Source organism: Aythya ferina (genome assembly GCF_964211825.1).
Source record: "Aythya ferina genome assembly, chromosome: 3".
In the NCBI taxonomy this organism is placed as follows: Eukaryota; Metazoa; Chordata; class Aves; order Anseriformes; family Anatidae; genus Aythya; species Aythya ferina.
The window spans coordinates 28,026,755-28,050,306 of record NC_140298.1 but is presented as its reverse complement, the minus strand read 5'-3'; the positions used below and the strand labels follow the sequence as shown (position 1 = coordinate 28,050,306).

The 23,552-nt window shown below is 36.4% G+C and overlaps 1 protein-coding gene across 16 annotated transcripts in view; it reads left to right on the top strand.

The window, feature by feature from the left end:
- The window catches only part of PLD5 (phospholipase D family member 5), a 317,026-nt gene that overhangs the window by 237,997 nt on the left and 55,477 nt on the right, over positions 1-23,552 (top strand). For all 16 annotated transcript variants that reach the window (XM_084515097.1, XM_084515090.1, XM_084515086.1 and 13 more), the window contains 2 exons: positions 6,992-7,160; positions 14,346-14,460. In XM_084515097.1, coding sequence (XP_084371223.1) covers positions 6,992-7,160; positions 14,346-14,460 — 284 coding nt within the window. The remainder of the gene's footprint in view (positions 1-6,991; positions 7,161-14,345; positions 14,461-23,552) is intronic.

Genomic DNA, 23,552 nt, shown 5'->3' with positions numbered 1-23,552 from the left:
ACATTCCAATCCTGATCTCTGTTGAGGTAATGCAGAGGGTCATCAGAGCTGCTGACACAGGCTGGATTGGAGTATTGATGATCTGGTGCTCATTGGTTCTTTCAGTATTCCCCTTGAAGAGAAATGATTAAATAGGACACCTAAAATATCACCTAAAATACATTTAATTAGAATTCACAGCTTTGAACCTTAGTTGATTTGTGTTCATGTATAGTGGGTCTTTCATTTGAAAATAATACCTGTGATGTGTTAAAACAAGTTTTGTGTTGCTTGTCATCTAAAGGAAGCTGAAACAGTAGGATTTATTTATTTATTTATTTATTTATTTTGGAGTACGTCCTTTTTGGTGATGGTGGTATGGGAAGAAGGCTATCTGATATTTTTCTTGTGTAATGATCCATAGGACAGTTCAAAGAGAAAAGGTATTCCTGGAGTGCTTATCGTTATTTTTTCTGTAGTCCCAGAGAATTAAGCCAAGTCTTCAGTTGGTGAAAACCAATATTTTTCCACAGTGGTAACTGCTGACTGAAATGTTTATTTTTTTTTTATATTGTACCAACTATGAATCTGGCACTCAAAGTGACTGATGCATTGTGCATGTCTACATGCTATATTTGGCATTGTAGACATCGTGATGAGTGGGCATGAAAGCAGTTATGTGGGAACAACAATAACAAAGTGATCTCCAAGTCCATTACGGAAAGCATAAAAAGGCCTAAGTGGTGGAGTTAAAATATGAGTGTGTATATAGTTAGCCTGCTTTAATTGCTTCTGCAGACCAATAAGAAAAAATGGAAGGAGACTAATTGCAAAGAGGGACAGCCTTAGAAGGGGAAAGCTAAAAGGCAACTGCTAATTTTAGGCATTAGCTGAAGTGCCTAAGACTGGAGTTCAGTGAACACTTGAAGTAGGCAGGGCTATTTATTACAACTCTTGTGCCACTGCTACCTCCTGCAGCTGCATGTTAAATAGGATCAGGCAATCCCTTTGTGTTCTGAGCCTGGTCACAAACCATATTCACAGAATTTAGGCCACAGGTTGGCAGATTGGACAAACCTTTTACAGTAGGTGCAGGACAGCTTAACCATCTCTAGGTACACATTTACTTAGCAAACCCTTTACCTGCCTTGCATTTTTGACATAAAATGCTGTGGCCTCTTTTTGTGCCAGGATGTCCTGGTGGCATCTGCACTGCCTCAGGTGTGACTGAGGAGTCACTGACCACTTCTGATGAAGAGCAGAAGCCCAGAACGGGTACATGTCTCCTTGGCTTAAAGCAGCTGGAAGGAATATCTTTTTGCTGCATGCTATAGCTGTGGCTGTATTTCATTATGTGCTGTTAAGCAACGCTCCTTATACATGTATCCCACTAGGTTGCAATTCATATGGGCAGGGAAAGGAAAGTTAGGAAATCTGATTTTAGAACATTTAGTTGCACACACTGTGTAAGTTTTTCACCTTTTTATCCTCATATCTTATATGGTTACCATTATCTTCCAGAAGGATATCCAGCCAGATTCAGAATATAAAGACAATCAAGAGATGAAGAATCTTCCTTCAAATCAAAGGCTGGTGCTGTATATCCCTAGAATTCTAGCAGAGTTTGATTTCTTAATATAATAACTGTAAATATGCTCATTGCAGTGTTATCACTGATTTCACAGAATCCTGTATTCGTTAGGGAGACACTGACAGCAGCTTTTCAATTTAAGCATCACACTAGGCTGCTCTATTGAATACTCAGAAATGTTCAGATAAAGGGCCTGGAGTCCTATGCTGCACATTTGCAGAAAAGTATATTTAACACAAGAAATCTGAACATATCTGTGTTCACTGCAGATCAAATTTGAAGCATCATCTTAAGCAAGGCACTCAGCATCCCAGATTTTTTCTCTGGAGATCAAAGTCTTTGTGAACAAAGTTGAAAAAGCAGACAAGCAAATATCTGTCAAGAGCTTCTGAAGTGTGCATATATTCAGGCACATGCACACGTACAAACACACATATATATGTATGCGCAGCCCATTGAGGTTCTCAGTGTTAGAGCTCATGATATTCTCAGTTAGATGCTAATAATGTAGGTGCTTTTGAGTACTTAGAGTTCACAATCCATTTTCAATTCAATCTTACCTGCTCTCCGTTTCACTTTTAATCATTGTGTTATGTCATTAATTTAAAGGGAAAACATTTTATTTAAAATTTAAATCAACAATGTAAACGTGATACATTTTATAACTTATACTAAAAGAATTAGAGTAAAGAATTAATTGCAAAGTAAATATCTATAATACACAGTTTATTTTTTCTTTACTGGATATGCCATGTAATTATCCAAATACACTACATAACTTTATGCTCTGGAGTTTGGTCTCAAGTAGAAATGCAGGGCTTGACCTTCCAAATCCTTACCACTGAGTGTAATGGGATGTTCAAATGTATTGATAAACTGTCAATACCTCTTTTATTTTTTTTTTTTTTTGGACACTTTTTCTCTGAATGCAGTCAGAGTTTGTTCTGCGTGTTTTTGAAATAGTATTTATACCTTGTCTGGAAGAATATTTCTTAATCCCTTTCAGAAACAAGAACTGCAGCTGTGGTTCTGTTGAGCTAAAGAGAAGATTGTATTTGGCCAACATGACAGCTAATGAATAGACCTGAGGAAGAAGAGCGGTAGGATTGATATGACATGACGTAGGAAGAAGTGGAAGGCTCGAAGGTGACATAGTAAAAACTGAAAGGACAAATGTCAGAAAGATGGTAGGTTTTGAGTAGGTATTAAAAATGTGGAGTATAAAGGAAGAGCTGGAACTTTCTGAGGAGCTGTCAGAGGTTGGTGGTTCCAGGGCTTCTGTATTAAGAAAGAGAGAGGTCAAAAAAGGTCACGTTTAAATAGAACCCTAATTTAGGGATGCGGCTGATACACCTCTTTTTCCTTTTTCCTTTTTTTTTTTTTTCTCTCTCTCCCCTCTCATGTTTGAATTGGCCTTAGGGCAAAAGTGTTGAAAAGTATTGTCTGTTTATCTTTCATTTCTTTATTATCTCATACTAAAGGTTCCAATGTATTCTTACATTTCTTCCCTTTAATGGTAAGTAAATTCAGATGTCATGGACACACTCAAGTGCCTAAGACCTGTATGCTCTTTAGTGTAAGACTCTGGATTGATACTAACTGGAGTGAATAACACTCAGCAGCTTAATATTTTAATATGGTATGAAGTTTGAATTTAAAAAAAACAAAACAAAACAACTTGCCTTTTATACTTGTATAATCGTTACAGCTGAACTTCTCAACAGACAGAGCTATAAACGTTTGTTAATAACCTAAGTTTATTGAAGGGACAGGCATATTGCCTCTGCCTATTTTAACTGTCCTAGTCCTCTTTCTAATCTAATTAACCAAGATCCTAAGCAAAGACCATCTCTGTTTCCTTCGGAGGAAGAAAATTGATGTAAGATCAGAAATTAACCTTGTTGCTTTCTGACCAAAGAACTGTCAAAGATAAAGGAGAATCCTTAGCCTGGGAGAGAATTCAACTAAGATTTCTAAATGCAAGTCATGTAGTTGGGCTTAGAAGCATCTTACTATATAGGTTAAGGTCTATTCTTTGGTAGGCATTAGATACCATATACCACTTCCCACATTTCTGTTCCTGAATCTTAGCTCTGATCCTTGTCTCCCTCTATGACTTCACAGAATCATATAACGTTACTTTTAGGTTTCTCAGTCTGTGTGAGGTATACTTGAGAATATTCAGCTATGTAACTGAAGCCTATGTTGGCATTAATCAGATTAAATAGATAAAACAATAGGAAATCCGAGAGGGGAAAGATACTTCACCCAACAGGTATAAGATTATGTGCTAATGATTTTGAGCATAGGTAAAGTCTACTTTAACTATCTTGCTATATCCTGCTTTGCTTTATTTATAGGTCACTTTAGCAGAATAAATTATGTCACCGTGTCTGATCTTCCATGAAGTCTGCAAATGACCTGCTCTCTTGGAAGTTTCTGTTACATATTCAAAAAAGAGCTTTGTGGGTCATATTGGAACAAAACAGCTTTCATTGATGAAACTGGGACTTGTGAACTCAAACTTTTATGAGGAAAGTTTAACAAAGCTCTTCTTCACTAAGCACTAGAACTTTGCTGTTATGCCCAAGGAGGAGGGAGGATTATGAAGGCAAAATCTTTGAAACTTAGGTAGTTGTTTTTGTGTTTTCTTTCAACTTCTGAGCTTGGTGATGAGTTTTTGAGAGGAAAAGGGAATATATTGTGGGGAGGGTGGTTTGTTTTGATTTGTCGTTTGTGTTGTGTTTTTTTTGTTTGTTTGTTTGTTTGTTTTTGTCAAAATCAGTTCACTACTACAAGGAAATGTCTGAATTCCAAAGACAGCGTTTTAACAGTGTCTTTTGTCTGCTAAAGAAAAAATACAGTTTAAGTCTTTTGCTTAAAAAAAAGACTGGGAAATATATTAATAGATACTATCCATTCTGAAGAATGGTTTCAATAACTGGAAGGCATTTGGCTTCTATTATATAGTCAGACCAAAAATAAAAAATGGCAGAAGCTGCAAATCAAAATCCCTTAGTTAGTTCTAGTGTGTTGAATGACAGATTGAAAAGCTGGGAGCTGGTCTCTTGGTGAAGAGCAAGTTCAGCCCAACAGTGAGGGCAAGCTTCCTTACCAAGAGGCACCTTGACCCTGACACCTTGACCTTCTCCACCCAATCTGTATTTCTGCTTGGGATTGCCCTGGCCCAGATGCAGGATCTTGCACTTGGCCTTGCTGAACCTCATGAGGTTCGCACTGGCCCACCCCTCAAGCCTTCCCAGGTCCCTCTGAATGGCATCCCTTCCCTCCTGCATGTCAATTGCACCACACAGTGGAGTCACTTGCAAACTTACTGAGGGTGCACTCGATCCCACTGTCCATGTCGTTGTCAAAGGTGTTAAATAGTGCCAGTCCCAATATTGACCCCTGAGGAACACCACCCATTACTAATCTCCACTTGGAGACAGTTGACAACTCAATAACATGAAGTAAATGTCTCAGAAATATGCATACATGTGTTTGGCTGGATCAGGGCCCTAATCTCAAAAATAATATTAAGCTTTCTGGTCTTGGCCAGGTCAAAATCTGAGTGGACAATATCCTGAGCAAATAAATGTCTTTGGAGAAGACTGAAAGTAACTCTCTCATATCCACATGTGACTGTGTGGGCAATGGAAGAGGCCCAGAAAGACATGAATTCATTTCTCATCTTTGCCACTGTATTTTTTTTAATGTCCTTGTAAAGATCACTTTTCCTTTTGTGCCTTGATGTCTCTCTCTTTGGAGAGTAGGTGCCAGTCCTTGTTGTATACAACAGCTCTGGGACCATGGAAGCTATTAATTGTATTGGGACTCTTGGCAATGTTAACTGTTTAAAAAGAAAGTAACTACGATGTCAAGGGATCTAACTAAATCTTTATTAAGTTCTAAAGGAGTATTAAGTGCAGCAGAAACAAATCTAAAGAGGTTGGGTGTTAGACTAAATTTTTTTTTCTGAAAATATGGCAATGCCAATAGATGAATAAGGTCCATTTTAGAGCACTAGTTATTTTGAAAAGTTTATAAACAAGAGTTAATGTAGTTAAAATGCTTTAGAATAAAACATACTAGAAGACATTAAAAAACAAGTTGTATTTTTAACTTCACAGTTAATTTGCTGGTGCTACAGGTGTTACTGTAATGATGTTAATTTTAATGTTAATCAGTAGAATAATGTTTTTAAATTGTGTTGTGGAGAGCCTTGTCAATAACTGTAGTTTAGCAATATGTATGTTGTTTGATTTTACGGAATATTTTGAAGTTTTAATGAAAGAGGAGTTGTGCCTGTTTTTTTTTTTTTGTTTTTTTTTTATTATTATTTTCTTGCCAAGCCAGGAAAATAAAAATATAGTATACCACAAATTTACTTTATCAAAATACTTTTTTTCCCCAGTGTTAAAGACTACTAAACTTTAATTTTTTAATGTATTAACTTCACAAACATACTAGATTTTCTGAAATAGTTGTAAAATTTTCCATACAACCCTGTAGGAAGATACTGAAGTTTTTTTTTTTTTCCTTTTTTTAACAGCCAGAAAGTGCCCAATTCTAATTTATACTAGATGTTTGTATTAACGATTTACTTATTGAAAAGAAAAGAAAACAAAGCAAAACTTTGAAAACCATATTTATATTGCTAAAGTTGATAATTAACAGTGATAATAAATTCAGAAACAGTTTGGAAGTACTTGATTTAGTTGAATGCAGCAAAAAGGAGTAGTCTCTACAATGTTGGTTTAGCTTCTTGGATCCATGTGAATGTGTGTAATTTGCAAACATTTTGAATAATATTGACAGTAAGATCAAGAGCCTTCCAAAAAGAACAGGAAATTAAATAATAATAATAATAAAAACAAATAAAAAAGCATAATCCTCCTCCTTTTCTTAACTACATGATCCTAGTCAGAGCCATGTGCAAGTAAACAAAACAGAACAACTAGGTAGCTTAAAGCAGTTGGAAAGAGAGAATTCATATGCAGAGACTGCTATTTAATAAAACGCCAGCTGTAAAGGCAGACCTTTACAGAATACTTGGGAGTGTGCATCTTAGAGAAATTAAATGGAAGAATGAGAGTCACAAAGAATGAAGAGATTTCATGCTTTCCATCCTCACCTTAAGGACTGACTCCATTTTTCTATGTTTAATGTTGCAGAGCTTCAAAAGCTTAGTTTGTTTTGCTACATTAACAGTACATCATCTCTGCATTTTACTGTTTTGGGAAGTGCAGAGCATGGCAGTTAGCAACTTCAGAGTGAGTTGTGAGGTGTCCAACTGCTGAGAGCCTCTGGGAGCAGATGTTGAACCACAGGCCCAAACCTGACATTTTTTTAAGATTTGGGACTTTTTCATAAAGAAAAGTGCTTATGTTAAGTGCTTATTTTTTCCTTATCTATTCTCAGGGTTGCTCTTGTGGAAAATATTCCTGAAGGGATCAACTATTCAGACAGTGCACCATCTCATTTGTCTCTTTTCCAAGGCTGGATGAATTTGCTAAATATGGCTGAAAAGTCTGTTGACATAGTATCTTCCCAGTGGGACCTCAATCACAGTCATCCATCAGCATGCCAGGTATGTTCTAGACTAACAAAAGGGTGGGACTTTAACAATCTGATTTTGTTGTTTCACTATTAATTTTTTAGAGCTGCAGCCCTTCCCTATAGCAGACCTATTTGTTTGGTAGTTTAAAAAAATGAATAAAAAATACTTTCTTATGAAGATTTTCCTGACAATACATTAGTTTTCTGAGAATAGTGGTACACTGGACTAGCAAACATATTCATCACATATTCATATTGCTTCCATCTTAGGAAAGGATGTAATTGTGTAATCTTTAGAAACCTGCAAATTTGCACCTGTATTAACTCATCCATAATCTGGGAATATCCATAAATCCATATGCTTATTTTCTGTTTGATGAAACTGATCAGGTAAAAGATCAATTATGTGGGTTAATTCTGCAGCCAAATAGATGAGTAGAATTACACTTAGAACTTATCTGGTACAAAATGTATCACATGATTCTTCATATCTTTTCAAAATGGATCTTGGTAGGGGTTCAGGATTTCTGCAATTATGTGCAATAGGAAAAATTATAAATCATACATAGCAAATGAGACAGTCATTACAATGAGACTATGCCAACAAACACATAATTCTTGATAGCAGTCCTCTTAGAAAGGTGGTAAGGGCAGGTTTCCGCTTAATATCACCCTGTCAAACTAAGATATCGAAGAACCGAGAGGCTGAGAGTATCTCTGTCAACCAAATGGATTCTTTGGTGGGGAAAACAAACAAACAAACAAACAAAAAACCACTCAGTTGATGTGGAATTGGGTTAAAATGACAGCAGGGTAACTGTAAGGAATCTACAATACTATACTATGTCACAAACTTTTCACTTTCCTCTCTAGTTCTGTTGATGTGCAGTAAAAACGCCTTTTGCTAGCTGATGAAAGTGACTGGTATTCTGAGCAACAAAAGATAGTATTTCAAATAGTCTGTGTTTTCAAATTGTGAACTAGATGCTACTTCTTTTTAGAGAGACTATAGCCTAGTTGAAGGGCATACATTCACCTGTCTTCAGAATAAATCTACTGCATGTCCGTTCAAATGAGTGAAAACTTGAGGTGAGCAGTCAAATGGAAAATGTAGCCCAAACCCTTCCTTTTACAAATATTGGAATATAGTTAGTGAATAAATTTAGTGAGTATCAAAATATTGAGATTTTTTACAATGTAATTATGCAGCTAAGCTTTATTTAAATTTATTGCCTAAGAAACTTCAAACCCATGTACTGTCATTCAAGCAGATAAATTCAAAGACATAGTGCTTTAGATGTTTTCAGGATGTGCATGAATTGGTATGTGCATGAATCTTTTAAAAAATTTTTGTCTGAAAATATTCAACATGTCATTTGCTTCAAAACCAGCAGAGCCTGACAAATCCCAAACAGAGAGTAAAAATAGCAAACTGGAAATTGGGATTTCAGCAGTTAAGCATCAAATCCATTCACTGTTCCACATTTTCATGCAAAGTAAAACTATAAGATATTGCCGAATGTCAGAGCAGGGAAAGGAAGAAGATACATGTAAGTGGATTTGCTCCTTCATCCCCAAATACATTGTTAAAGTCATAAAAAATGAGACATTTTTTATAATATTCTATTTTAGTTATCTATTTGGAATACATAGGTCTTACAAAAGCAAGTAATTACTTCTGTTTAAAAAGTGATTAATATTCCAGTCATTTCCTCATTTGTACAGCAGTGTGGGCTGAACAGCTGATAGATCTTTCTGTCAAGCTTGTCTATTCATCCTAAAACTCTGTGCTGTTATTGACCAGTCTAATTGCTAAAGAAATTGATAAAGAAGCAGACTTTCTTAGCAAATCACTGCCCTGGAAAAGGTATATCAAGTTTAGTGTGTGAAAGAGGGAAGAAAATGTGTATTGTTGCATATGCTTTCTCCCCTAATAAAATTAAAGACAAATTTGAGAGGATTTTCAGTTTTCTGGTGATTTTCAGAAGTATAAGTCAAATATCCTTGAGTCTTTATAAATTTGAGTTCAGGAGTAATTTGCACTCACATACGAGAAGTGTTACGTGGAGAGAGATGCAAAACTTCTAGCTTCTGAGGTGCTTAGTGAGTAAGTTCTAGTTGTTCCCTGGATGATGCTTGTTTTAGCAGAGACTAAGGACATAACCATTTTCCATATGGACCCACATCTTGCTGTATAACTAACAATTTTCATTTTGTGAATATTACAACATATTATAAAGCAAGTTTCTTTGTGAGAGCACTTTAACAGATGTGGATTTTTAGAGAAGAGATGAGTAGGCTAAATTGCCTTTTCTCAATTTATTACAGGGCTTAGCTATGTTCTCTACATGTGTGTTTGTGTATTTATATACACACATGAATCTGTGTATGTATGTATACATATGTACATCCAATATACATACTGAAGAAAAATACAGCAGGAAGTTTCTGCATTTTTGTATAGACATGAATGCATATATATATATATATGCACATCCAATATATATATGGATGATAGATAAACATATATGCTTATGTGTATATAAAATTGCAGAATTTTGTGCCTTTTTTTCTTCAGTTTTGTTAGTGGTTATGTTACCTTGTGTCCTTACCAGTTGCCTCACCATGTTCTGTGGTTCTAAATCTGAAGAAACAGTTATTGCTGACTGAGCTGTCCAGGTTGCAGCTGCTGTGCTCATGCATCTGAGTTTATAAGCCTTGCTGAATTGGAGTCTTCAAATGCAAATACATGATGCTATAACGTTTTGTGTGCTTCCACAGCTTAGCAGGTCAAGTAAACAAATCTTTGGCAAAATAATGAGTAAGCTTTCCATACCTGCTTTTCTCATTCAGAGGAAAAACGTGTTTTGGCATCTTTGTGTTCTCATCTGTGCATTTTCAAGATAGCAGGGTAGTTACACAGAAGGCTTTGAGATTTTTGGAGAATGCAAACATGTGAATCCTCCTGTGGCAGTCTGATGTTCAGAGATATCAGAGGACAGTGGAAACGATTTTGAAAGATAGCTTATAGTTCAGTTGCAATGAAGGGAGAGGTGAACATAAAATCATTCCAATTTCATGATTTTCACAATTAATTTCCTCTGAGTCATCTCATGTTTAGAAACATTAATTCAGAGTGACCTTATATATAGTTTCAAAAAGTCTTCCCTTTCAAATTTCATTTTAAGTTTAGCAAGTAAGAATTGATGCTATCATGGCTTATTGATATTGCCGTGAGTAGCCAGTTCTCCCTGGATGGATATTTGCAGAACCATAAGATGATCAGAGGATAGACCTGTGCCTGACTTTTACACTCATCACACAAAAACAGGTGGTTCTGACTTATCTCTAGTTACCTACCTACCTATTGTGCACTCCCAAATGGCTTGATGGGAGAAGTCTCCTGCTCCACCTAAAAGTGTCAGGTAAGCCAGCTGTCCAGCTTTGCAGTGAATCTCTGAGGGTGAGCTGTGTGTCACTTGCAGACAGCCATCACCCAAGGGTCTTACGTGATTTGTTTGGTAGGACAAATGCTAGTGCCAAAGCATAAGTATCTGTCCTTGACAACTAATAAAAAATGCAAATAAGTACAAAGAAGACAAGAACGCCTCTAAACCTGGTGGCTACCAGCAGAAATTGGCTACAGACAGCTATAGAGATTGCAGTGTATTTTATTTTCTGTAAACTCATCTTTACAAAACCATCTCTCCCCTTCAGGTATTTCCCTGATTCAGCTGCTACAGAATGAGACACAAAAAAGAAATTTTAAAAAATGAGAGTTTTTATAGTGAAAGCATTTTTTTTTAATTCTGAAATTCCAATAATTGACATTTCCTCCCTTTTCCTTACCTGTTTTGCTAGAAGAATGTGAGGAGAGCATTTGAGTTTCTCTCTTCAGCATTAAATAGCAGAAGTTGAATTTAGGATTTCTTCATTTATTTCTTCTGTTGGTTTCTGCTGGTAAACTGTGATTGTTAGTGATGTTTTTTAGATATACCCAAAGGGTTGATCATTGGATAACATTTTAAAATATTAGTAGAACCATATAGAATAAATTCAGAAGAAAATTCTGGAAGTGACCAGTTTTATTCTGTCACAATAAAAAGCTAAGCATTGTCTTAATTGTAGGAATCTAAGTTAACAAAGAGCACAATAATTCAATTTTAGAAAACTTAATAAACAGCATTTTCATGTTTGTATATCCCCTCTTTTATTTTGAATGAGGAATGCATGCTAATAAAGACAACAGCACGCAGGGGAAATCATCCAGGATAGAATCAGTCTGCCTGGTAAGAGTTAAAAAATTCTTTTGGGGGGAATTTCAGAGCTTTTCGGTAGTAGTAACTTTTTTTGTCTGTTTTAAATTCACCAGCTTACTCTGCTGTACAGTTGGGACTGATGTTTCAGATGTATAGTAGTTTAAAGCTGCCATGAGAGTGTCTGTCTCGTCATTTGATGTATACATTTTACAGCCTATTTTGTCTTTTTCAGTAAGTTTGCTAACACAGCACTGTGGAAAGTGTAAGAGAATATTTCATCAGGATAGGCATTTTTCCTAATGGTATATTCTGCTAAAATGCAAATAGGGTACAAAGTAGCGTGCTGCATTTTCATAGCACTTGCCTTGTTACTACTTCTCATCCCTCACAAGCTAACTCCATAGAAATGATTCTGATCTCTGTCACGTAGTCACACGGCAGCCTGGTATTGTCTCACAAAGGAAATGTGGTCTGAATGACAGCATGAGGGTTTATATTCAACAGAAGCATTTCAAATGTGCTGACAGTAGTGACAAAACTCTTCAGACCTTCTGTCCTGTCTTTTTCCCTTTTCATAGAACAAAATGGTAAAACTGCAAGTAAACATGTCAGAAAGTGTAGAAACTGAGTTTCAAATTAATATTAATGGGAAAAGAAGGCCAGGTACTTCAACAATGAAAAAAAGAATCTCTAGTATCCTACTTTAGTACATGCAGATTTTTAAAGACAAGTGTATTTGTCATAGTTGTACAGAGTGCCTAGACGAGTTTCGATCCCTGCCGAGGGATGATGCAGTGAGAGGAGACAGCAGGAATTATTTCCAGTTCTGACACTGGGTGGTGGGGTGCTGTTTTTTGTGTTCCAGTATAAACATACGCATTTCTGGTGAGCGTGCTCCTAGTTTTAATCAGCCACAGTTTATGATTCTGTAATCATCACAAGAGATGCTTTAAATGTTTCTATCAATGTGAGGTTTCACCATTTATGAGCATATTTTGATGAAAAAAAAAAAAAAACATGATAAATGTATAGCTTGTAATGTTCTGTAATGGAAAAGAGATGTATTTTCAGAGAAGATGCTTTGATTGGAATGCAGGGCTGCACTCCAAGTGATCTGTTCACCCACTGAAATGTCAGACTGGTCTGTAAGAGACAGACAGCTAGATGGTCTATCCAGGGTGCTGTGTTGGTCACATCAGCACACACTAAGATTGGGTAAAACGGATCAAGGCATTGGCTGGAAACTGAGCAGAAACCAGTGTAGTCATTGCAAGTCCCAGATTTGACTTCAGTGCCATTCTGCAGCAGTTGCAGGAAAGGCCCTCTAAGGGGACCACTTCTGTGCCCCAGGGTCACAGTGGTGCTGAACTCTGTTGTTGGCTGCTAAGTTCCTGCAAGCCATGGGATGCACAGGGAGCTGTGCTGTAGGTTCGAGCCAGCAAGCAGGCATATGTAACAGAAGTAAAACATAAACATTCTGTGTTTCCGTTGCAGCCTCTGGCTGCTCTATAATATTGAGAAACCTAGTTCTTAGGAGGCTGGGTATTCTTATTTTGCCTCATATACTCAAATACTGGGAAGTGAATCTTAGGCAGTATGTCTGTACTATAGACAGATGAAGAGCTGGTTTCTGTGACTGCTGAAATCCCAGCAAGGCTCCAAGTGTCAATCTGCAAGTGTCAATTACAGGGCAAAGGATGGCTTTCCCCTCACTGCTGCTTCTGGTTGTGATGTGGGAGGAGGGTTTTTTGTCTGAAGTTTTGTTGGTACACACTACATCAGATTGCTTCATCCCTAACTGCTTCTGCATTGACTGTGGTTGTTGAACAGAAAGATCCTTCTAAGATTTTAAGAGTAATGTTTTGTATGGAGAATTCTCTAACATGGTCTTGTGGAAAGCTTCCACCTGTTTGAAAGTTGATATGTGTTTTTTGTTTTTTGTTTTTTTTGCTTTAGCTTGACATACGGGATTTTTCCTTGTGACCAGCACAACACTGAATCTATGTGAGCTATGTAGCTAGGGCAGACACTTCGTCTGCTGATTAAACCCAAAGATTTTTTGTACAATACTGCTAATTGTAAGTGGTGCCTGCTGTAGTAAGTTCAAACAGCAGCAAGGAAGCAGGCTCTCTGTGGCTGTAGTAACCATGGCACAATATCCAGTAGTACATTGGATATTTTATTCTTTTATTCTGCACATCATGTAGCTAGATGCTTCTAACCAAGCATTTTCCTTTAGCTTAAGATATGAACGTAAAAAGTAAATATTTACTATGCAAAGGTCTACTTTTTATTTGCTTCTTGGACGTGGAAAAATGTGACTTGATTGAAAATTTTATTTCTCATATGAAACAATTACCTTGATTTCTGTTTTAACATGTATACAGTTGAGTATGATATTCCTTTTTTTGTTTTGTTAGAAATAAGGCTCACATAATAAAGTTAAAGCATTGTAAAAAGGAGAAGTGTATGAAATACATTTACATTATTGTTCTCCTTCCTGGTATATCTCATCTGAAAACAAACGTGACTACAAGAAAATGTTTTGTACTATGGTTAGAACCACTTACAAAAAATTACTCATTACAAAAATATGTGTAATCTGTAAATCTTTTCCTTGCAATTTTTATCCTAGTTTAACAGAATGTAATTATTTATAAGAAAGCTAATGTAAAAATACATTTATGCAGAACTGGACACCTCATTCTGTGTGTGTCACCTGTCATTGATAGTATTGCACAGTCTGGGAAAAGGAAGAAGCAAGTTTGTCCTTCAGAATAGTAATTTTCTAACCTTTAGGTTAGATTTAACCATATTTTGGAACATATTTACTCAGCTGTTATACACATTTACATTTTTTGTTTTAATGTGCCTCTTTTTTATTATTATTTATTTTTGATATGCTACTTAAACAATTCTATCTTAAAATTTCTGCTTTCCTTTACTATTTTTCCTAGGGTCAGCGTCTTTTTGAAAAATTGCTTGAACTGGCATCTCGAAATATTGAGATAAAACTAGTGAGTGATATCCTGCCTGTGGAATCAAAAGTATTAAATGACTTGAAAACAAAGGGTAAGACCAGGGTCTTTATGTTGTTATGCTATTGACTGCTACGTAATGTTTCTTTTGCTTTAAATGAAGGCTCGAATGGCATACATAAAATGCAAACTGTTGTTGAGCAGTGTTGTCCAATAATCCTATACCTCTCTTTGGTGCATTGTTATCAAAAATTGGGAACTTCTACAACTATTATTGTAGTTGAAGTAGAGGCTTGCACTTTGCAAGTGGTTAAAAATGTGGTGCGGTGCTTAGATAGATGGTTAAAGCCATTATTTCCATATTAATAGTAGGCAATGTAACTTGAGATGTTGCTGTTACATCCTGTGGGACAAGATAGTTTCCTCTTTTAAGCAACAGCAAAATAATTTAGTAAACCAACATGTCTATGCTACTGATGATTCTGAAGCACTGGAAAATACTAGTCAGCTTTAGCCGACTGACACATGTTTCTGTGCTAAAGGTATTTCTCAGGTGCCTGCTTTCTTAATGATTGTTTGGAAGTTCAAAATCCCTAACCAAAGAGGGATTACGCGCTGACGCTACATGACTAAACTTGTTTTATGTAACAATGTGTGGAAAAACAGCAAGGAGAATTTTTAAAATGCTAAAAGAAATTACAATACCTAAAGAGTTTTAACAATCTCACACACGTTTCTCCTGAATGATAATACATTAATTAATCTATATAATCTGATATAAAAAATAATCTGATTTTTAAGGGTAGGATACATCTTTAAATGGCAACAAGAACCTATATATTTTGACAATAATCATTTTTGACAGAGATTTATCTAATATATGGATCGCAAAGGGAATTCTTAAAAATAAATTAATCTAAGCAGTTGCTACTTTTACCAGCACTCTAACATAATGTGCTTGTGTGGTGAAGAACAAACAACACTCGTTTCCAACAAAAGTTAATTTTGATTTAACTTCTTTGTAATCTCCTGACCAAGAAAGTAAAAGAAAATTGTTAGAGGAAGTCCTGATTCCTTAGAGATCACCTTTTAATCAAGACTGACATGTTATTTCAATGTAATATCTGTGGAGACATATCACTTCATGACACCGCCTATTCCAGGACTTTGATTATTTCTATTACATGACCAAAAGTGATACTGATCCTTTGATAGCTAGTGAGTATACATCAGCTCTGACAGACATCTATGAAGTAAGGAATTAAGTTTTCCTGATGTGTTGAAAATGAAATATATGTTTTAATAGCAACACCAGTGAAACTGTCTTTGAAAAAGTGATTTCATTTCCCTGTGGCTCTAGCGTCCCCAGTTTCCCTCAGTCAGACACAGTTAGAGGTAGAACCTGTAAATTTATATTGATGTACTGGGCAATAGATATTAGATATGCCATTTATTTAGAATACCAAGTATCAGAAGCTGTCCTGTTTAAAAAAAAAAAAAAAAAAAAAAAAAAAAAAAAAAAAAAGCTAAAATTATTTTAATCAGGGAAGGGAACTGTGTTTGTCATTAGCACTTCTGTCAGTTTGTGGGAGATAATCAGTCCTGTGAGCTTTTTGAACAAGTAAATAAAACATAATCTTATACTATATTATTACTTTCGGTTTTATGTCTTGCTTAGATCCCTGAGACAGGAAATTTTAGAGTATTCAAATGAAGGGATCAATATATATGAGTGCTCTTCGCTACAAAGAATCAGAGTCACTTTCATGTAGTAATTCTTGTGAGTTTTGCTGCCATCCTCCTTGATCGTTGTAATTATAGGCCAACTGTTGGCCTTTTCCAAAGATAAATACTGGAACTTCCTGCTTTTCTCACTATAAATGTTTTTTTTTTTTTTCATTCCATATTTCAGTTTATGTCAACAAATTCAGATATTTCTGTTAGAATGTCCTGATTATGATGTAGTGATTGCCAGCTCTTGCGTTTATTTTTTTTTTCCTTATTTTTATTTCCAGGAAAACTGGTTAAATTTTTATTCAGTTCTGCATTCCTGAACAGAGAGAACTTAGTTTTAACATGCCACTTTCAATTAGAATATCAGATGTAATTGTCTTAATTTTAGGTTGAAATGAGCAGACCTTGTATGAACAGATGATTCATGGTTCGTCTCACATGGTGTGTCCTGCTTGTGTCAAGTAGAAATTCACTGGTATGCTAGCTATGCAACTCCAGTTTCCAGTAGTTCGATAATAAGAATAACACAGTGGGTGGAAAATATATCTGCATTAGCTTTTTTCACATTTGCTGGAGAAACAAGGACTGTTACCTGCTACTGTCATCTTAGCTGATGGCAAACATGTCATTACATTCTACTATGCTATGCTGGAGGATTCATCCACTAAAATTATTAATCTCTCTTCTTGTGAGGATCTGGCCAGCTGCATCTTTAGAAATTATTCAGAATTGATTCCTGAAAGGGAACCGTGACTCATCTTTTGGACATGTATATTCATGAAGATAAATATTTTTTCCCCTGCAACTGGTCAGATTTATCTTAGAAAGTATATTATGCACCTTTTTAACTAATTATTTTCTCCTGTGGGAAAGAAAACAGTAAAAACATCAATAGCTCTGCCAAGTTTCAAAGCTTCTCAAGATGGAGAGCCAGAATACATCTGGCTGAATTAGACCCAAAGTCCCTCTCACGGCATGTCTGAATAGGCAGAGGAGGGTCCAAGCCCAACTCCATGGTTCACCAGCTAACAGATCAAGCTGGTGGAGAGAAATCACATACATAGCTCATTGGGCTCTGGGAGTTTCACATATTCATGAGCCTGTCTTCCCCTTGCTAGGTAAGCACAGGCTATCCTCGTCCTTCTAAAGCAGGTTGCATGCAATAGTCAGAACATGTAACAGCTCTGCTGCACCTCACCATGGATACTGAGACTATGCCTGCCAGCCAGATTATTCTATCAGGTATTTCAGTATTCTAGGCAGACATGAGTGGAGTCCCCGTGGCTCTTCTCCCAATTTCTGATCTGCAGAAAGCACCTTTGGTAGAATTTCCCAACCCAAGACCGCATCCTAGTCCTCTTCGCTCATCCCTCCTTCCCGCTGTCCCCCCTGCTGGCTAACAGGTGAAAGTTGAACTTCGACTTCAGATTCGCGCTGATGGGGTAAGATAAAGCACATTTTACATGGACAGGAGAGCAAAACTGACCTGTTATAGAGTGAAATAAAACGAGTAATTTACAGAGTGATGAGCGATGTCAGTACAGAAATCTGAACTAGCTGGGAACCTGCAGGTTTTTTCACTACCTTTGAGCCTTTCTTTGTCCCGTCTTTACACTCCTGACTCGCTTGAGCTAGCTGTAAAGCTGGATAGTTTAGTGACAGAAGCAGTCAAGCAGCATCAGAGTGAAACAGATTGATTCACTGTGCCCACACACCTAGAGCTGCGGTGATAGGAACCTCTGAGTGCTGGGATAATGTACTTTTGCTAATAATTGTTGCAGTGTGGGAGTGTTATTTAGTAGCAAAAATAAGCATTTGGAAATGAGGAAATACTAGCCCCCAGAATATATATTTATGATAGACTTTAATTACATTATCTAGTGCTATCTTGTACATGGAATACCTAACTGGTGCTTGCTATAATCTTACTACATTAGTTAATCAGACGGCTTTTCCATTGTGTTGAATGAGAATACATCAAACATTTAATGCCTAAGGGAGATGATGCTCATTCAGGGGATATTATTTCTGTTAGTAATGGGTAGAATCTTTTTTTATCTTCGTATTTAATGCATGTCTCCAGGCTTTCTTTATTGCACATCTGCCAGATCCTGCACTGAATACAGAATGATTTATTTCCTCATAGGCTTTTCCATGGTGCTGCTCGCTGTGGTATCTGAGTGCTCTGCAAATACAGTATTAATGAATTTCTTTTTACATCACTGTTAGGAGAGGTTGCTTGATGCTGTCTCTCAGGGACAACTAGCAATTATTAATTCCAGAATAGGCACCAGAAGTCACATTTTCGTGACTTCAAACAAATCGCATTTGTTTTTTTTTACAGTTGTAATTAAAAAAAAAAAAAAAGTGTAAACTGAAAAAAAGACCACATGTATGTTCTCCCAACTAATATTTTCAAAATTATTACGAAACAGGCTATAAACTATGATGCTGTTTTTACAGTACCTTTAATAATATGCAGTCCTGGGATGAAGTCTTGATTCTCTTTAGTTAATGTTAAAGCAACATTTCACTTTTCACCTGTGTATACAAATAGTATGTATATATCTGTATGACTGTCTTGTGAAAGGTAGGTCTGCTTGTATGCAAAATGTGGCTCACTGTGGAAACACGTTCTTCTTTATCCTTCATGTGCTGTGACAGTAGCTTATTAATGCTTGTTTTCAAGGTTATTGTTTTAGCCTTTTCTCAGCTGTGGTTCAGTGTACCAGATTGAAACATTTCTTGTAACCCTCCCACTCCTTGCACATAATTATGTACCACTCTTTGTTCCTCAGTAACATTTGAATGGTATTGTCTCCAGTTAGCAGGTTGTTGTATCATTTCTTACGTGTACAGATTCCAAATCCCTTGCTAATTACAATATTATTTTAGCTGGCAATGTTAATGCTTTTTAAGACATGCCAATGGATTTCCTTCCTTCAATTTGTATTGCTTCATTCCTTTTCTTTTTGCTTTTTTTTTTTTTTTTTTTTTTTTTTCCCTTTTTATGAGTCATTTCTCAAATATTTGCAAGGAATTTGTTTTGTTTTGTGAATACTGGCTGCAATAGATATGGAGAGAGGAGTCTGTCCATATCACAAATGTGATTAAAAAATCAGCTAATTTAGCTTGCAGCTATTAAATGTTACTGATGAAACTGAAGAATAATATGAAGTCTCTGTGCTAACGCAGGCTCTAATCGTTAGATCATATGTACAGCTCTGAGTCACTGAGCAGTTTGTGCACATTTGCCCAGGATTATTCTCTCTCCTAACCAGATGCAACCAAATTAGAAAAACAGAAAAGTTTTATTATTGTGGGGAGACAAAGAAATCAGTAGAAAGTGGAACTCTGTAAGCTTTTTGAGCTTTTATTTGTGCACTTTTAGATTGCAAACACTAACTTATACCATTCTGTGACAAATTAAATCAGTCTGTCTGGGCAGCTGCATGATCCCAGTCTCCTCCTTGCCATCCTCACCATATGTTGTCCCTACCTTTTTCCTTGCACCAGCGATCATGTGGCAAAACAGTTCAGGTTTGGCTACAAACTGCTTTGTTTTGTTGGCTGGCTTAATTTTATTTGCATTAGATTTCTGCATTACTCAGTCTATGATCTCATGGGCATAAATGACGGGTACAACACAGAGATAGGGAACATGTGGCTGGGATTGGCAATGGAAGCATGGCCTGGTTTTGATAGGCTTAATCCACCAGTTTATCTAGGGATTTTTGTTTAGCTGGGTTTTTTCCTTTACTTTTGTTTTAATGAAATTGTTTCACAATGGACAGCAATAGTGAATATGATATATATCAGATGAAATGTGTTTAAAGCTGTATTCTGTCTGCTTCTGTTGGCATACTAGAGGTCCAGAGTAGTTTGAGAGCTGTCAGGCTTGTGGGACATGAGTTCTCTACCTTCAGCCACAAACACTTTTACTTTCTCTGTGTCTAGTTGTGGGGGTATGGGAAGAAGACTTCATATTTTTATATTATATAGAAAGACTGAAAAAATTGTGTTATGTTGTAGAAGAGGTGGAGAATGTGATGAACATGTGGAGAACATCAGCCCAGTTTCTTTTTTGAAACAAGCTGTCAGTTAAGCACTTTTTTTAACCTAAACCCTTTGTGTATTGCACGCCTTAGGAATGTAGAGTCCTCCATTTCAGAGTCATAGAATGAGTCAGGTTGGAAAAGACCTCTAAAATATTCTAGTCCAGCTTTAAATTGGGAAAAAAATAATTTGGGAGAAACTAAAGTTTTTCTTTTGAAAATAAAATCTATAGGAGTTAGAGAGGTTGCCACCTCCTGATGTGCTCCTGTAAGCAGGCTGGGGTTTTGTGAAAGTGGATGGTAGGGTAAACTGTGATGAAATTAACTGAATAATTTTATCAGCCCCGAATATTTGGTTTCAGTATTAGAGAAAGTGTTCAAAATAAGTGGACAGTGGATTTTAAGCAGATTATGAAAGAGAAATCATGTGAAATTTTAAGACGAAAGTAAACAGGCCTCTGTGTGGAATGGCCTTATGAGTATTCATCTCTGGTGCATCGGAGAGGTCCAGATTGGTTTAAAGTGTGTTTTTAATCTTTCCAAATTATTATAGAAACTATAACCCAAGCACGCGTATTTAAATAAGAATTTAATTCATGTTCATCTGAAAATAATGCTGGGAGTAAACATAAAAAACATTGCGAAGACTAAAAGGAAAATACACTCCATTCGTACAGTGGGATGCTGGTATCCTGAATTTGGGTCTTGAAGAGATTTCTGCTTGCCCAGATGGCCAGCTGTACAACGTACGATAAAATTATCAGCTGACAGATGCATTCTCCATAGGAGTGTAATGAGTGTTGTTAAGAGCTGAAGTTCAGTTGATGGTTATGAGGCACTGAATGGAGTTGTAGCTCCACTGCTTGCTTTGTCAGTTTTTCCCAGACCAGGTTCTTTAAGACTGCAAGGAAGGGTGTTGGAGATAAGTTACCATTCTTTCAAAAGTTAGAACCAAAAATAGACTCATTTTGTCTTTGATTTTTCAGGGACTAGTAAGCAGGATCCTTTGAAAGGACCAGGGGTTAGTTCTCCTGAAGGAAACAAGTAATTTGATCTGAGTTTTGTAACGTTAAAGAATGATGGTTCAGTTTCACATTGGAAATTCAAGCATTCAAGTATCTGTCTTATGTCTAGGCAACACTAACATGCAGAAACTTCTGTTTAGCTGTTTTTTTGTTTGTTTTGGGTTGGTGGTGGTAAATGTCTTTCTGTTTCAGCACCTAAACTCCTTTGCCTCAGTTTATGTTGCTAAATGTGCACATGTCCACTGAAGTCTTGATAGGAAGGAAATGTTCAACGTTGGTTTTATGCCTAAATCCCATGAGGACTCATAAGAAATATTTCTCATTTGTTTCAGCTGGGGAGCTAGATCCTGCAATGTAAGGTAAGCCAAGCCGTGTCCAACCTTATAAATCATGATTGAAAAAAGAGGGTGGGTAAAATTTTTATTACATCTTAGAATCACATGTAGGCAAACCGAATGTTTTTGACATAGAACATTTGCCTGAATCCTGGAAGAATATGTTCAAAATCCTTCTCCTTCTGAAGGTTTCCAAATTTTCAGCTTGAAGGAGAGTTACCTACCTTACCAGACACCTGACAGAAATAAGATTGTGTAAGCTAGTATTGAAGATCTTTAACCTCATAAAATAGGGTTTATGATAATGAAGGTTTGGAAAATGTAGAGGGTATTTTGTACACGAGCTCCATGGATCCCTCCTATATGAGCTCTAACAGTTTGAAGAAATTCTTCTAATTTCTGTCTCCATTTAAACATGACTCTGTAGTAGTCAAACATTTATTTGAAATGGAAGAAACTGGCCTTCCAGTCCTTGCTCTGCTTCTGCTCCTTCTGCTGCCCACTGATATTTTTTTGAAGGAAAATCTCACCCTTATTTGTGAAATAGTTATTTTAAGCTTCTGATTGTAGGACAGTATTTTGAAGCTTGATTGGAGAATGAGTCCTTCTGTGCAGTTCTGAATGAAATGTTGAGATAAATGGCACAGTTTCCATTGACATTGCCAACTACTCAGTTTAAATGTCTTTTACCTCAAAAAAGTAAGGTGTTTACTCCAGTTTTTATTACAGTTCTGTGGAAAACAGTGCCTATTCTGCAAATAAAACTTCCGTTGGACATACAAATATCCTGAAAACAGGGACCATAATAGATTGTGATGTGAAAGAGTTTGTTTTCTCTTATGAGTCTGAAACCCACCCACTTTAAGAAGGCTTAGGCATGATCTGCCTTACAAAATTCTCTAGCATTAGAAAATTAGCAGTATGAGGCTGTCACATGCATAAAAAAATAGAGAAAAAAAAATGTTTTAATTTAAATTCTGGAAGCAACTAGGGTCTTGGGTTGTGCTGGCTTGTTTTAGAAAGAGGGAGAGGAGGAAAAAGGTTCACTTTTAAGCCAAAAGCTCTTTTTGCCCACAGGATCCAAACATGCAAGTGACAAATTCTAATTCTAAGGTCTACAGCAACTGTGTCAGTAGACTTCCCTTAGAAATGTATGCCTTTGCTGAGAGGAATTGTTGTGTTCCCAGAGATAGCATCCTCCCATTGGTAAGGTGTACTTTTGGGTTATATAATACCAGTCATTTGCTTTCCAATTACTGTAGCCATTGTTTAAAAGAACCATAGTTAATAATACTATAATAATACTATATCTAACTTGATGAATTAAGATTAGATGTACTTTAAAGCACTTTTAAAATGCTAGGTGTTTAGTAGAAATAATATATTTCTTTGGCTTGGAAAATTTTAATTGAAAAAGTCTTTCACAGTTGATCAGTATTTTGGTACATATTTTGCAGTTTGCAAATTCCTTTGCATTTGGGTCTGTTACTTATGCATATGTATTCACAGATTTAGCAGAAATGGGTGCGCTCGTATTTTGTAAATTCCAGAGTAGCTACTAGCGTTGGTAATCCAGCCCTCTTGTGAACAGCCAAATTGCTTTTGTCTAGTACTAACTAGTCAGGTCCAACACAGCAGGTCCACCCCACAGGGAATAATTCCAAATCTTGTTTGATAGTTTGCATGCTGGAAGGGATTCTTTTTGCATGGCAGTAGTTGGTTTGAGTCACTTTTACTTTTTAGTACAGAGGAGCCAATAACGGATGGTATTAGCAGAAATTATTTATGACATTTTTACAACATATGGGTAGCATGCAAGTACTTACCTACTGTTACTGGAGGAACTAGTAAGAACTTCCAGGACTGCTTGAGCTCAGAAAACATTTGTTAGGTAGCTGTGCTCCCTTTGCAGAAACATTGGTACCCCATGATTTCTCATGGCTGAAAAAGCACTAACACTGTCTCATCCTGAAAAGAGCTGAAAACCAATGGTATTTTTATAGGGGGTTCAAAGAAAGGCGGTTAATTTATTATTGA